Source organism: Sapajus apella, unplaced genomic scaffold (assembly GCF_009761245.1).
Source record: "Sapajus apella isolate SASKATOON/1434 unplaced genomic scaffold, GSC_monkey_1.0 scaffold19, whole genome shotgun sequence".
Taxonomy (NCBI): domain Eukaryota; kingdom Metazoa; phylum Chordata; class Mammalia; order Primates; family Cebidae; genus Sapajus; species Sapajus apella.
In genome coordinates this window covers 89,963-105,719 of record NW_022436959.1, presented here as the reverse complement: position 1 = coordinate 105,719, position 15,757 = coordinate 89,963, and the positions used below count along the sequence as shown (strand labels likewise).

The following is a 15,757-nucleotide window of genomic DNA, read 5'->3' as shown; positions in this document are numbered from 1 at the left end:
GGACTTCTCTCAGGGCTCCCCTTTTTGTTTTATTCTCCTTCCCTGATTATGAAAGTCATGCATTTAAAAAAGTAGAAAGAACAAAAATTAGAAATCACCTATCCTTTAAACTATGCCGTAGCATCAGTGTTGACAGTTTAGTTTCCTTCTTGCTCTGTGTGTGTGTGTGCGTCTGTGTGTGTGTTCACTCACATTATTGTGCCCATGCTGCCTATATTATTCACATTCTGCTTTTTAAAATTATAATTCAAAAATAATGAAGTCAATTCAGGTTTATTGTAGAAATGTTGCAATATCCAGAAAAATATGTAAAAGTTACGTGGTTATTTTCTCCTACTCTTTCTCGTTTGCACACATGTATTCTTTTTAATTTTATCAAATGTGATCTCATGGCATATAAAGTTTTATTTGTTATACATTTGCTTTTCCCTTACAGTGTATGCATTTTTATATTGTTACAAATTATCTATAACCATAATTTTAAGTGGATGCAAGATATTTTATGGGACTATAGCATTAACCTTTATTCTCAGATACTTAGCTTTCTTTTCTAATTTTTAGTGGGAAAATCTACATAATAAATAATAAGCATTATTTCCTCAGGGATAGGTGTATCCTAAGGAAAGAATTCCAGAGTGGAATGACCAGGTCAAATCTAGGAATATCCTGAAGCTCATGAGACATTGATCCTGGAGGGCCAGACAGTGGTCACTGCCACAGTGCTGTCTCACTGCTGTCTTGCTCACCTGCTACAGCCGTTGTTAGAAACACCTAGATTCAATTATTTGTGCCAAGCTTAACATTTTTGCATGTAAAAAACATATACAAGCTTGTTAGCAAAGAGGTGGAGGAAGAAGAGTGATTGATAAGAATTTTGGTCTCCATGAATATTCTTAGTTCATAAGTGAAATCCATTTTGACAGATTAGTTTAAGTGATAGATTATTGTTTAAAGGTTTTCCTCTTACAAGAAATAAAGTAAAACTTTTAAATAGCCGTTTGTTAACCTAAATCTCTTGAGGATTAAACATATGTTTAATGCTTTTATGTGTATATTTAAACTATTTAAAATAGTTTGTTACTGTAATAGAATGAAATACTTTTTCTTCTTCCCCTTCTGTACCATGTAGGATCTGACGAAGCTGAGGAAAAACAAGACAGTGAGAAACCACTTTTAGAACTATGAGTACTACTTTTGTTAAAGTAAGTTTTTGAAATGAAACTGTAACAACAAAATAGTTAAGTATGGGGATTTCCTTTGAGTAGAGTCAAAGTAGAATTCAGAGAACAAGAATATAAGTGGAACCAGATTTGTCTTACTTGCATGAATTTATCAGTCACATTTTATTAATGTCAAGTGTCTTAACATTTTTTGTATAGGTATACATTTGTGAGGTTTGAAAACTAACTCAGATTTCTAAATTTCTGAGGAATAAAGATGAATTTATGTTTGTTTAGTTAGCCAGAATGTTTACATGCAAGTCACCTGCCATTGTTTTAATGACAAGTGCTAATCTCTGTTAAAGGACAGCAGTCTTGTGAGATGCAGGTGCTGTTATCACCTCCATTTGACACTTGAGGCAGTAGAGACACAGAATGGATCACTTAGCTCAGGCTGCATGGCTAGAAGTAAGGGCAGAGCTGGGGCTCGGGCCCATGCTGTCTGGTACCAGGTCCACTTCAGCCCCATGCTGGGATATTTCTCAAAGACTTTGGAGCTTCTGAAATGCAAGCTGCTGTACATCCAAAGCAGTCATGCTTAATGGGCTTCAAAGTAAAACACATTGTTAAATTCCTTTAAATCATCAATGATAATCATTTCGGCCTCATACACAGAAGGCAAATGAGGTAAATTGTAGTAGCAGCAAATCTGCCTGACAGTTTAACCACAGAAGGAAAATGTTGCCGGATTGTAAGTCATTGGGAAGCCAGGACAGAGGCTGACTAGGTGGGAGAGGCAGTCAAGGTCACGGCGCCTGGAGCCCCTGTGCCTGCGTCCTCAGCCCCCCACAAACCTCCACTGCATCTCTCCACCACAGTCATGTAGACACAAAGCAAAAAGGTGGGCGTGCTGGTAGTTGAGCCTTTTCTGAAATATTTTAACATGAATTCTAGTGTGGCCACACCCATGATCCTTCGTGTATCTGTCACAGGCCCTCTTCAGCACACAGACTTTTATGTACACCTAAGGTGACTGTGGCATTTTGTCTTTTAATGCTATTTCTCACATACTTTTGTCTTTTCTCTTTTTCTAAGTGTGAAAAACCCTGGCAGAAAGTCATCGGAGGCAAAAAGAGGCTGACAATGGAGTCTCCCTGTTGACGATAAAATGGTGATGTCCACTGCTGACTTTATTGAACAGCTAATAAAGATTTATTTATTGTAATACCTCACAGACATTGTACCATACCCATGCACATTTAGTCGCCTGCCTGTGGCTTATAAGGTAATGTCATGATTCATTCTCTTTTCAGTGAGACTGAGTCTGATGTGTTAACGAATAGGTGAGGAAAGTCTTGTGCTGTATTCCTAATCAGAAGACTTAATATATTGAAATAACACTTTTTTAGTAAGCAAAATACCTTTTTATTTCAATTCACAGAATGACATTTTTTTGTTTTATGTCTCAGATTTATTTTGTGTTTCTTTTTTAACACCCTATATTCCCTTTGTGTTTTTTAACTCATGCACATGTGCTCTTTGTACAGTTTTAAAAAGTATAATAAAATGCATCATGTCAATGTGGCTAGTTTTATTTTTCTTGTTTTGCATTATGTATATGGCCTAAAGTGTTGGACTTGCAAAGAAAAAAGTGGGATTGTGAATACGTGTAGTGTCACCCGTCATTTATGTTATTTTTATCATGAAATCATGTTTTTCTCTGATTGTTCTGAAATATTCTAAATACTCGTATTTTGAATGCACAAAATGACTTGAACCATTCATATCATGTTTCCTTTGTGTTCAGCCAATTTCAATTAAAATGAACCAAATTATACTGTGTGCTATTTTTTCAAACATGAATATTCCCCTTAATAATTCATGGGAAGTCAGGATGTCTGTTAGTTTTCTTTCATCATCCATTGTGTCATTCAAGAAAAACCCAATTGCCTGTAGTGGTGATGATGCTTGGGTAGAAATGGACCTTTTGTGCATATCAGGTCACTTCTATCTGTGCTTGTTCTAAGAGTGGATCAGATCTCAGCAGTGCAACAGGGAGGCTTGCTGGGAGGCTGGAGTCTAACCAGGATGAGCGTCTCATAGTGGAGAAAAGGCGAGGAAAATCTCAATGTCTGGCCTTGAGACTAAAACCTTAGAACTCAATGGTATTATCTGAGTGAGAATCTCCTGTGTCAGAATTGGAGTTACATATGCACCAAGCCCATAGATGATTAAGCTGCCCATCAGGTTGTTAATTTAACCTGAGAAGGAGCTCTCACCCAGACATGCTGAGGTGAACCCATAGGATGCTGCCAATCCTCAGAGGAAGCCAAAGCTGGCTCAGAAGTCAGCTCTCTAAGCGCAGACCAAGAGGAATGAGGTATAGCATTTGAATGTGCTAGGAAGTCAGACTGTGGAAGCCTACAGTGATTATCTCAACGATGAGTTATATTTTCCTCTGGGACTGCATAGATTCAGCATAGGGGCCAGAACACCCACTCTGCCATGTTTTGGTGGGGTAGGAGTGGAGCTGTTTTTCCTTTATGCTCACATTGCTGAGCAATCCTCTGATGGACCCCTGTCACTCATTTATCTGATGTTAATGTCCTCTAGTAATCCTTGCTCTGGTTGACACCGAAGCCATTTTGTCTCTGTAGAAGGACTTCATATGATTCCATTTATGACATTCAGTTATACAGTTGAACTCAGGGCTTCTGTATCCTGGAATTCCTGTGGAGAAAGAAGCAAAACCCTGTTCCCCACATCTATGATCTACCTGTCCTAATAGGTTCAGGAGTCTTGTGTCACCCTGTTTACACTCAGGAAATGAAACCAAAGACACTAGCGTCTTTGAATCAGGTACTTCTGGAAGTACAGATACTGGGTGGAATGTTAGGATCACATCTGTACTGCAAGATGTCCTCTGCTTTTTGGAACAGTGTCATGGGAATGTACCGAAGTTACAGTGTCTGAACGGTCCTGGGCATCAGATTCCCAACTCTCCTAGTAGCTAATGAACCTTGAATATCAAATGCAAATGCAGGGAGCCCCACCTACCCACAGTGTGCAGAATGTGTTTGATAGCAATCGTGTATGTGTGAAGATGGATATTTTATTTCCATTAGCCGTGGGCTCTTGAAAGTGAGCAAAGTTGCTTGTGGTTTAACTGTCCTCATTTTGTCTTACAACACCCTAGCCACCCCTTGCACAGCCCCAACCAGTAGGGGCAGGTTTGACTTTGAGCATTTTCCACGAATCAACCACATTTGACAGAGCACGTAAACAAAAGAAGCCTGAGAAAATACAACACAGCCACATCAGCACCCTCCCACCAGCCACTCTGCCTCCTCCACCACCACCACTGCGTTCCCTGTCTACACTGCTGAAGTTCCGGGCAGCCCAGCCTGCGTTGGGGAAGGAAATTGCTAAGAAGTGTGAAACCACAGGTGGCATTGCCCAGTACCCCAGCCAGTGATGTCAGCCGCACAAAGCCCTTAGTGATTTGAAAGTTTCCTCTCCCAATGCCGAAATCATTCCAGATTTCTTTAGAGAGGCCAGGTATTTGCCCTAAAGAGATCCAGTCAATTCATGAGAATCAAGGAATATATCTAAATTAAATTTGATATTTCTTAAGTCTGTTTGGTCTTACTTTGTTACAAATAGGATTCTCTACTTAGTTTCCAAAATAACATGTTTCACACAACCTGAAGCTGATTGTAAGCAAACAAAAAAACATTCTCAATGTTCAGTAACACATTGTTTTAATTCTCATATATATAAATGTTTACCTTTTAAAAGGATTCACTAGAGAAAACAGAAAACACACAACCACTTGTCATGTTTTCACCCACCTACCATACATTGAACATTTTGTTTTATCTTTGTCTGCAGAAATACACAGACACACATATAAATGAGTGTCATGCCTATTTATACTGTTACTCTGGAAAGAAGTGGTCAAGGGACATGAACAAATATGGCATGGATAATATAAAATAGACCTTAAACATAAAAACATGTTTATCTTCACTCACAGTAAAGAAAAAAAGCAAATTGAAACCACAATGTGATACCATTTTCACCTATCAAATTAGTAAAACTTCAATGTTAGCAGTATGCTCTCAGCACTCACACACTTTGCTGGAGAAGGGACTAAGGCTATTTCTATGGAGGGCAGGTTGGCAGTACCTATCAGAATTACCAGGGCACATGTTCAAATGACATAAAACACTATTATTTATTTCAGTGTTTTTTGTAATAGCAAAAGATTGGAACTAAACCAAGGCATTGATTAAAAGTATGATCACCAGTGAAAAATACCTGTAGTTAGCTGGGCACGGTGGCTCGCTCACGCCTATAATCCCAGCACATTGGGAGGCTGAGGCGGGTGGATCACTTGAGATCAGGAGTTCGAGACCAGCTTGGCCAACATGGTGAAACCCTGTCTCTACTAAAAATACAAAAATCAGTTGGGCATGGTGGTGGTAGCCTGTAATCCCAGCTACTCAAGAGGCTGAGGCAGGAGAATCGCTTGAACCCCGGAGGCAGAGGTTGCAGTGAGCCGAGATCAACCACTGCACTCCAGCCTCGTCAATAGTGCAAGACCGTCTCAAAAAAGAAAAATACCTGCAGTGTAGTGTCCCTGTATACAGACATAAAAAGAGTTCTAGGATTTATGAATGAAAAGAGATGTGCAGAATAATGTATATTGTATATTCCCTATGTAAGAAGGGGAAATGAGAACATATCTACATGTACATGTATACTTACATATGCACATCATATTTAAATAAAAATTCGAGTGTTTTTGAAGTGTGTAAATGTTCAAATGTGTTTATTGCACAATAGGATTAATAGGATTATGCTATGAATATTATTTCTCAGCACCACAACACCACTCATCTATTTTCCAGTTTTTAACCCATTTCTTATTTGCCCCCAAAATACTCATCTCTAATCCTAATGTAACAGAAGTGTATATGATGTTACATTAGGATAAGAGACAATTTTTGTTTAGAAAACTCCAACAACAGTTTTTATATTTTATTTTCACATTGAAAACCAGTCAGATTTACTTCGGCCTCAAAGAGCATGTTTATGTAAAGTTAAATGAGCACTGGCAGCGAGCTGCACTTTTTCTGAATAGGAAATGAGTTAAACAAGCTACACATTTTTTAAGATGCATGTTGGACTCTATGACTTTCTGATTGTTCATCTGGGTTAATTTGGGGCTGTTTGAAATAGTGCCATTGTGAATGAACATCCTTGCACATAAATCTTGGTACACACGTTTTGTTTCCTTGAGAAATAGATGGATTCCATGAAAACGACACCTTCCAGGTGGCATGGGTTCCACACGTGTGTAGTGGCTCTGTGATGTTTCCTCATGGCTTGCATGGAGCAGAGCTGAAGTTCAGGCACTATTTCAGTCACTTGCTGGCCTCCACCCTGGCTGCACATTAGAATTATGAAAGCAGGGTTTTCCAAAGCCCTGATGCCTGGTCTGTGATAGAGGCTCCCAAAAGGAGAGCCTCTGGTAGGATGGATAAGGCAGCAGGTCTTAAATCAGACAGTCCTGGAATCATGTGAACTCTGGGACTCACTCAGTGATTAACTGGGCATATTTTTTTAACCTCAAGGCCTGGTTTTCTTATCAGTGAAATGAGTATAGTAGCTGTAAGGTGATGCAGTTGAGAGCATTAGAGAGAGAGAATGCAAGCTGCTGAGCAGAATTCCTGGTGCTCAGTAAGTGGTTGGTACTCACTATTACTCAAATACAGCAGAAAAAGCAAACAAATGAAAGAGAACCTAACAAAACATAATGGAAACTATGTATTTACTCAAATAATTTTTCAGGGCTAAGGGAAATCTTGAGTTTCTAGCTGTTTGGCTACATTGTATTGGTGTAGTATCTCTGGCTATCTCATTACTCAGAATTGCTCACTGGCAGTTAATAGGACTTTGATTAGCACAACAGGGAAAAGAAAGCATTAACTGTGACCTTCGTGATAGGCCAAAACCCTTCAAAAATGAAATCTATGAGGGAAGGAATTCCAGAACAGTAGAAAGAATGCATAATTATAAATATTTTGAGAACTGTTGCACTGAAGTTTTCCTTTTTTATAGTTGAGAAATATATGCAGTTGTTTTAATAATTTTTTTCTTTTTTTGGTTGACAAGTGTATGAAGTTCGCTAGCTCTGTGGTGACTATTGAGACATGTTTTTATGTAGAACTGTAAAAATCTTTGCCCAATTTTCCCATTGCACACCTGTGGGTGCTGCCTGTTCTGTACTATTTAATCCAACCATGTGCTTTGGTCTTTAATTACAGAAGTCCTATTTGGTGGATGGGAGCTCAGCATGTAAGTCTCACCAGCATTGAAAAACTGGCAGGTTGGCCTACAACTCTCTAATTATCTGAACAGCATAGGAGCAAGGAGTGGGAATGTGAACAGCTAAAGAGGAAGTTTTCTTCCCAGTTCTTAGCGTAATAAGGAAGGACATTTTCCTGTTTTAATTGAAACTACAAGTAACCTGTTTTCACCCTATGAGGAAATAATATAGAAGGTAAGAGCAGCGCTCCTGGAGCCAGGCTGCTTGAGTTCAAATCTCAGCTCTGTTTCTTAGTAGCTATTTGGCTATGGGAAAGTTCTTTAGCCCCCTCTGCCTCAGTTTCTCCATCCATAGAACAAAGGTAATTGTACATACAGAGTTTTTGTGAGAATTAAATGAGTGAACACATCCTTAAGCCAGCACTAGATACATGGTGAGCACTATATGAGTGACTGCTATCATTACTTCATCAGGATGTTAATCACTGAATTTGTAACTTTAGGTAGAAATCTGAAATTATTTAATCTAAGCACATTCTTCTAAAGACAGATGACCTTAGGTAATGTGAGATGATTAAGAACAAATGGGAGCTGGGTGTGGTGGTTCACACCTGTAATCCTAGCACTTTGGGAGACCGAGGTGGGCAGATCACCTGAGGTCAGCAGTTGGAGACCAGCCTGGCCAACATGGCAAAACCCAATCTCTACTAAAATTACCTGCTTATGGTGGTGGGTGCCTGTAATCCTGGCTACTTGGGAAACTGAGGCAGGAGAATCACTTTAACCTGGGAGGCGACAGTTGCAGTAAGCCAAGATTGCATCACTGCACTCTAGCCTAGGTGACGGAATGAGGCTCCATCTCAAAAAAAAAAAAAAAGAAAGAAAGAAAGAAAGAAAGAAAAAAGAAAAAGAAAGCAACTGGTACAGCTAGTTAGAGCCAGATCAAGTGGCCAGGGCTCTAACTAGCTGTGAAGTGTGACTAGTATTCCTCCTGCACCATGTGCCTTCCCTATATGTGGTAGCTGTGCCATGGTAGAAGTGTGCTAGACCAAGAAGGATGCATAACTTCTACCTCCTACCTCAGAAATGCACCAAGATGTTCCAAAGAATCTCCTCCAAGGTGATTCTGCAGATCTCTGGGCCTGTTTAGTCTCTGGGAGGAGCTGGGGTGTCCGAATGCTATACATAACCAGAGAGCACCATTAACTGTGCCTGAGACAGTCCATTAGCACCCTCAACAAGAGCAGCTGCACATCTAGGACACACACTCTCAGAGACAGAATTTCTATACTCTTTACAGCCAGTGACGCAATTATCGTAATTCCAGAGTAGGTCAATTTTACCCAAAGAGAAAAACAAATGGGAAATTAGTGACGAACCAGTAGCTTGGAGAATAGATGAGGAGAAAACACAAGTTTTCCTCATTTCCTTAAGAAAATTCTCTGACTCCCAGAAGGATGCCTTTAGTAAAGAAACAATGCATATTTTTGTTTTGTTTTCCCCAGTTGAAAATATGAAAAAAAAGATGTTATGTTGGATAAATATGTGTGTGTTTGTGTGTGTATGAATATATGGGCTCTGGGTTCAGAGACACCTAGCTTTAAATTATGACTATTACTTTAAAAATGGTGACCTTGAGTAGATAATTTAGTCTTTCTAATCTATAAAGTGTGAGCCTTAATTGTACTGACCTCAACTGGCTCATCAAGGATTTCTGGATGCCTGGTGCATAGCAGATACTCACTGAGTCCGTATTCCCACCACCTAACCTCTCTGCAGAGAGGTAAGAGTAGAGCTCACTGTTAGTGCTTTTGCATATGTGTGGAATCTACTATGAAAGGAAAAGAAAAACTCAGGACCCCAATTCACCATGCTATTTTTTTTTAGAATAAAAATGAGCCAGGTTGGGGTGCTGGCTCATGCCTGTAATCCCAGCACTTTGGGAGACCGAGGCGGGCAGATCACAAGGTCAGGAGATCGAGACCATCCTGTCCAACATGGTGAAACTTCGTTTCTACTAAAATATTTTAAAAATTAGCCGGGTGTGGTGCTGCGTGCCTATAGTCCCAGCTACTCAAGAGGCTGAGGCAAGGTAATCGCTGGAACCTGGGAGGTGGAGGTTGCAATGAGCCGAGATCACCCCACTGCACTTCATCCTGGCGACAGAGCGAGATTCTGTCTCGAAAAAAGGAATAAAGAACCCAAAAACTTGGTCATGCAAGAAACTGCCTTTCCTTTTGTGCCTACACAGACAGCTACAGATAAAAGGTTAAATAGCTCCAGAGGTAGCTACTCTATGTTCACCCTATCTTATGTAAAGTGCTGATTTACTGAGTGCAACATGAATACATAATTGGCACTTCCCCTGCCTGCTCTCTTGCTCTTACAACATGTGGACTGTGACACTCTCCCTCTTTCTTCTCCAGCCCACTTATCCTTTTTAAATGTCGAGGCCCTCAAATTCATCTTTGGAGAAAGAAACAGATCATAGACTGTTTCTGTGATTCCGTGTTATTTTCTTCTGGGCATGCCCTTAACCTGGGCAAAATAAACTTCTCAGTTGATTGAGGCCTGTGTCAGATACTTTTTGGTTTATTACTGTAGTGTAGAACTACCAACAGTGCGTGCTGATACTGCAGAGGGCTTGCATGTGCCAGGTGTAATTAACTCATCTAATCCACATAACTCCAGGAAACGGTGCATTATGACTTCATTTTGCACGAGGAGATTATGGCACATAGAGTTCCTGTAACTTGCCTGAGGTCACACAGATACTAAATACCATACCCAGGATTCCGGAGACCAGAAAGCATGTGCTTAACCTCTCCATCACGCTGCCTCTTTGGTGTTAGGACAGCTCTCATGAGGATATTGTGAGGATCAGGAAACACAGTGTCTGTGAAACACACTAGAGCTGAGCTCACACAGTACGCGTCACAGTAGATGGTGTCCGATTGCCATTGGAATGTCCTAAACCAAATGAATTTTACCCAGGTGACCTTTAAAAAAGAAGCCACATTGGCTCCTTCATTTGGTTGTGAGTCCTCTTAGAAGGTGTCCTAACCACCATCTCAGGGAAATAATTAGAAATGAGGTGTTGGACCATTCTTACAACCAACACAGAATTCCATAGCCCAGTTGCCATGCTGTGTCTTACCTTGGATGTTCAATTCAATGTCACCCAATTAAAATACACATGGACAAAAGTCAACTTTTCATTTTTAAAAAATTTATTTTGCCTATTATGAAAAACACACCACATAATTTAACTAGCAAAGAAGGCTGCTTCAGGGCATGTAAAATGAAAGGCTTCCAGGCAGTTTTCTGACTAAAGAACACTAAGGGAGGAACGAGGCTAGAAGCCGCAGGCTGTCTACACTATGGCAGTGGCTATTTGGGTTGGCTGGAGGAGCTACGGAGAATTTGGAGAGAGTGGTGCTAGAGACTGCCATGGCTATTCCTCATTGTTATTACAGAGTGAGGTTTTCTGTGTGCCCGCTGGTTTGAAAACAATTATATAATAATGACAGAATAGCACACACATGAGAACTGAAATAGCCCCGACCCAGGAAAAAAGCCCAGCTAGATCCTCAGCAGACGCTTCTAAAGACAATAAATGATGAAGAAAAGATGGCCTCCTTATGCCACCATCTCTTACGATCTCTCCCCATTGCAGCAGGCAGCCGTTCCTCTAAGCAGAGAGAAGGTGATGATGGCAAAATAGACCACACTCTTGAGGAGCAGGAGGAGGTACGTGTAATATGCAGCGGTGTTTGTGAGCTGCAGCAGCAGTGCATCTAAGAGAAATTTCACATGTTCTTTTTTCAGACTGAGATATATTATTGGGAGACGGGTTCACAAATACTTACTTCTCATGATCTACATTGCAGTGATATTCCACCACCACCAAAACCCAAAAGTAAACATCTACTACTACCACCACCACCAAGAGCACAACAAGTCAGAATTCAGCTTTCAAGTTGATTAACAACCTCTGCTAAATTCAGTTGGAACATTCCAAACTATTAAAAAGCAAGGTTGCATTGTTGAAAATCAAAGAAAGTGGTTAATCCGGATTCGCCGATGTGTTAGGTAGTTGTGGCACACTGACCTGTCTCTCCTACATGTCTCTAATTATGGCTATGCTATTATTGGGTGGTATCATTTAATATCATTTGAGCTTTTGCAAGATATATGTGATGTCAAGGCATAAGTAAAGACAATGATGGTGGACCACCGTGGCTAGTCAATTAGCTACAAGGCTGAGTCTCTTCCTGTGGAAATTTCCACGTTACACGTTTTGTCTTCCTAAAGTCAGAAATCTAGAAACATCACTCCTTGGTGTGGAAAAGGATCTCAAGAAGTGATGTGTTTATAACTCCCTGCCCTTGGTTAAGTGAGGTGTTACCACCCCTCCTTGCCTGGTGCGGCAGCTGAAGTCCAGAGCCCCCTTGGTATTGGAAATAGAGGAAAGTTGAGCAGGGCTAGAGCCCGTGCTTCTAGTCACATTCTTTGTGCGAATGTAGAGGGAAAAGGCCAGAAACCAGTACTGATTCTGTGTCTGCTAAATGAGATATGCTATGCCAGACATCTCACATGCATGCCCTTATCTCTTCAATAACCGTGAATCTGGTGTACTTGTTCTTGGTTGGCTGATGAGAAAAATGTTACTCACAAAATACAGGTCATTTACATCTAATCATTAAAAGAGCTGGAGTTAAAGTCCAGTCTGCAAAGCCTAGGAACCCAGCCATCCCCACATTATGTCCATTTTGTCTCAGGTCCCTGGCTCTGGCATTTCTTGCTATCTGACTCTATTATAGAAAAAAAAATACAGAACTTAGTAAGTGCATGGACTCTTTACTTGATGGCCTGATTTGAAATCCCAGAACTAGCTGTGCGACGTGTATAAAGGATTTGTATAATTATTTGCTTTAAAGGGACTGTAAAATGGGAGAAGAAAATGTTGTACCATTTTATAGAAGTATTAAGAGGATTAAACAAGAAAGTACAGGACATAGCCCAAGCCCGTCTGTGTAAAAAGCACTCGATAAACACTAGGTCGTGTTATTAGCTAGTAGCAAGTGCAAAGACTAAAACAAAGCAACTCTAGAAGCAACATGGTATCATGTTTCTTCAGTCATGAAAACAAAAAACACAGGAATGAAGTCTCTCTTTTGAAATAATTAAAAGCATATCACTGTATCCCCTAATTTACAGTCATCTCATACCCAAAGCAGTAGTCTGCTTTGTTAATACAACTCCCAGAAAATGAGGGACTAATGTAAAATATCGCTAAGTTCATTCTGCAACATCCAACCTAGAAAAATCCACTTCCTGATTTTTCAAGCCAGAGAAGTTGAAAAGTTAAAATGATCAGGATGAAATAAAAAACACAAAAACTTACCACTTGTATCTTTTGAACAACTGTCTTTGGGATCCATTGAGATGACATCTAGAAGAATGAGAGCAAGTGCTAGTCAATTGTTCATGCTCATTATTTGCCAAGGGGTGTGTGTGTGTGTGTGTGTGTGTTGTGTAATTAAATGAATATTTATAAAAATCTGTCAACAGAGAGGCAGAAGGACAGTTATTAAAAATATGAATCCAAACTTCCAGAAATAATTGGTCTGATTCTATGTAATTAGGTAGATTTAATTCATATATTGCGTTTTGCACATAAAAATGTTAAAGTTCATGAAGGATACATATTTTTTCTTCTTTTATCAGAACTGGAGTGTAGTATCCAAGACCATTTGGTTTTCCTTCTATATTCATAGCTCCTAACACAGTGCCTGCCACAAAGTATGTTTCTGATAAATGCTTGTTCAATGGAAAAACAAACCGAGCAAGTGGCTGCTTTACAGTCTTCAGCGCACACTGTGTCATGAAATCAGCAAAAAGAATAATTTGGGGATTTTTTTTGAGGGAGAGTCTCACTGTCACCCAGACTGAAGTGGAGTACAGCAGTGTCATCAAAGCTTATTGAAGCCTCAACCTCCCCAGGCTCAGGTGATCCTCCCATCAGCCTCCTGAGTAGCTGGGACTACAGGCACACACCACCATGCCCAGCTAATCTTTTGTATTTTTTGTAGAGACAAGGTTTCGCCATCTTGTCCAGCTGATCTCGAAAATCCTGGGCTCAAACAATCTTCCTGCTTTGTTCTCCCAAAATGCTGGGATTACAGGGATGAGTCACCACACCTGGCAAAGAATCCTTTCAGTTCTAGAATCCGCAACAGAATCTTACATGTTTGAAGGAGTCTGGCTTAGGAAAATTCTCATCTAACCAGAAAAAAGCAGTCATACCTTTCCAAATCATGCATATCCCCGAGGTCCCCAGTTCGAACACATGATTTTCTGGAGGTATAGTGTTTCTGGACATAACAATATTAATAAAAGCTAATATCTACTGAGTGCTCATTATTGCGCCAGGCACTATGTTAAATGCTTCCCATGCATTTTTTTGTTTGTTTGTTTAATTCCCCAATAACAGTTAAGTGAGTTGTGTTATGAATAGCCCCATGTTCTGAATGAGGAAATAACGTTTAAAAAGTGCAGACAAGGCCGGGAGCAGTGGCTCACTTTGGGAGGCCGGGTGGGCAGATCACGAGGTCAGGAGATTGAGGCCATCCTGGCTAACATGGCGAAACGCTGTCTCTGCTAAAAATACAAAAAATTAACCGTGCGTGGTGGCACGCGCCAGTAGTCCCAGCTACTTGGGAGACTGAGGCAGGAGAATTGCTTGAACCCGAGAGGCAGAGGCTGCAGTGAGGCGAGATTGCTCCACTGCACTCCAGCATGGGCAACAGAGATTCTGTCATAAAAAAAAAAAAAAAGTTCAGGCAACTTGCCGAGAATCCTTCCAGTGAATAGCAGAGCCGGTATTCAGAGAGTAGTTGTAAGGCAATAAAAGAAATTGCACACGTCTTCCGGTCTTTCTGGGCTCGGCCGCAGAAGCAAGATGACGAAGGGAACGTCACCGTTTGGGAAGCATCGCAATAAGACCCTCGCGTTGCGCCGCCGCTGTGGCTCTAAGGCCTACCACCTCAGAAGTCCACCTGTGGCAAATGTGGCTGCCCCGCCAAGCGCAAGAGAAAGTATAACGGGAGTGCCAAGGCTAAAAGACGAAATACCGCCGGGACTGGTCGAATGAGGCACCTAAAATTGTATGCCGCAGATTCAGGCATGGATTCCGTGAGGGAACAACACCTAAACCCAAGAGGGCAGCTGTTGCAGCATCCAGTTCATCTTAAGAATTTCAGCGATTAGTCACACAATAAATGTTCTGGTTTTAAAAATAAAAATAAAGAAATTGGACATGTGAAAAGTACTTTGTAGAAATAATCCACAGAAATAGATATAAAGTAATTTATAAAGAGACAATATAATTTCACCATTGTGTACTCTAAGAAAATCTCTTTCAGTATGTTAGTTATTCTCAGCAAATGGTCTTTTTTATTACAGGAGCTCAGCATCTTAGTGTAATTATTTTTGACTCTAGAAAGAGAGGTCAAGGTCAAGCCACATTGATAGTTCTCTGAATAAAACCTGAGGTGAGAGCGGAATTTATCTGTGATGTTAAAAAAAAAAAAAAAAAAAAGGGAAGCAACAAACATGGATGCAAAAAAAACATATTTTAAAACAGATAGAAGAAAAGAGAGTCATATTGGTGTTTGGTTTATTATTTTTCGAGTAGATGTATTCCTGTCTATACGGATATGATTCTGTTCAGTGAGATCTTTATTTCGTGTATTCTATGAAATGGACTTGAGGTATAGGTTCTGGGTAAGTCTCACAGATGAAAATGTTAGTTTCCATGTCTCATGTCCAAATATCTTTAAGGTCTAACTTTAAAGGGTTTTCAATGTCTTTTTATTTTCCTTATGGTGGCTTTATTTATTAAAAGGTAAATGGAAATGACTATAACTTATTTCTATGCATTGACTGAGGCAAAAAATAAAGTAACAATTCCTCATAATAAAACCTGTAAGTGTATCCTGAGTTCCCTCTCTCACAATCATGGTTGGTTGCCAATGTGGACCAGATTTCGTTTTATCTCCTTTTTATTACAGGAGCTCAGCATCTTAGTGCAATTATTTCTGGGACTAGAAAGGTCAAGGTCAAGTCACATTGAAGTGCTTCAAAAACACTTCATTATTACATAATATGATCACTTCCTTGTTATATTTTTAGCTTTTATCAGAAAAACAAACTTCCAATAAAGAGCACTAGAAATCTACTGGTAGAATGACATTAAGAGA

At 40.1% G+C, this 15,757-nt stretch overlaps 2 protein-coding genes and 1 pseudogene across 13 annotated transcripts in view; 2 read left to right on the top strand and 1 right to left on the bottom strand.

The window, feature by feature from the left end:
- STARD3NL (STARD3 N-terminal like) overlaps positions 1-2,997 on the top strand; it is a 48,824-nt gene extending 45,827 nt beyond the window's left edge. For all 7 annotated transcript variants that reach the window (XM_032286768.1, XM_032286766.1, XM_032286767.1 and 4 more), the window contains 2 exons: positions 1,130-1,202; positions 2,256-2,997. In XM_032286768.1, the coding sequence (XP_032142659.1) occupies positions 1,130-1,185 (56 nt within the window). In that variant the 3' untranslated portion in view covers positions 1,186-1,202; positions 2,256-2,997. The remainder of the gene's footprint in view (positions 1-1,129; positions 1,203-2,255) is intronic.
- Positions 1-15,757, bottom strand: part of LOC116557317 (T cell receptor gamma constant 1) — a 67,513-nt gene that overhangs the window by 866 nt on the left and 50,890 nt on the right. For 4 of the 6 annotated variants that reach the window (XM_032286772.1, XM_032286773.1, XM_032286776.1 and 1 more), the window contains 2 exons: positions 12,901-12,948; positions 10,703-11,290 (listed from right to left, as the gene is read on the bottom strand). In XM_032286772.1, coding sequence (XP_032142663.1) covers positions 11,148-11,290; positions 12,901-12,948 — 191 coding nt within the window. In that variant the 3' untranslated portion in view covers positions 10,703-11,147. Of the gene's footprint in view, positions 1-10,702; positions 11,291-12,900; positions 12,949-15,074; positions 15,602-15,757 lie in introns of those variants that run through there. The other 2 variants (XM_032286774.1, XM_032286775.1) reach the window with 2 other exon arrangements.
- Positions 14,236-14,809, top strand: LOC116557325 (annotated as a pseudogene).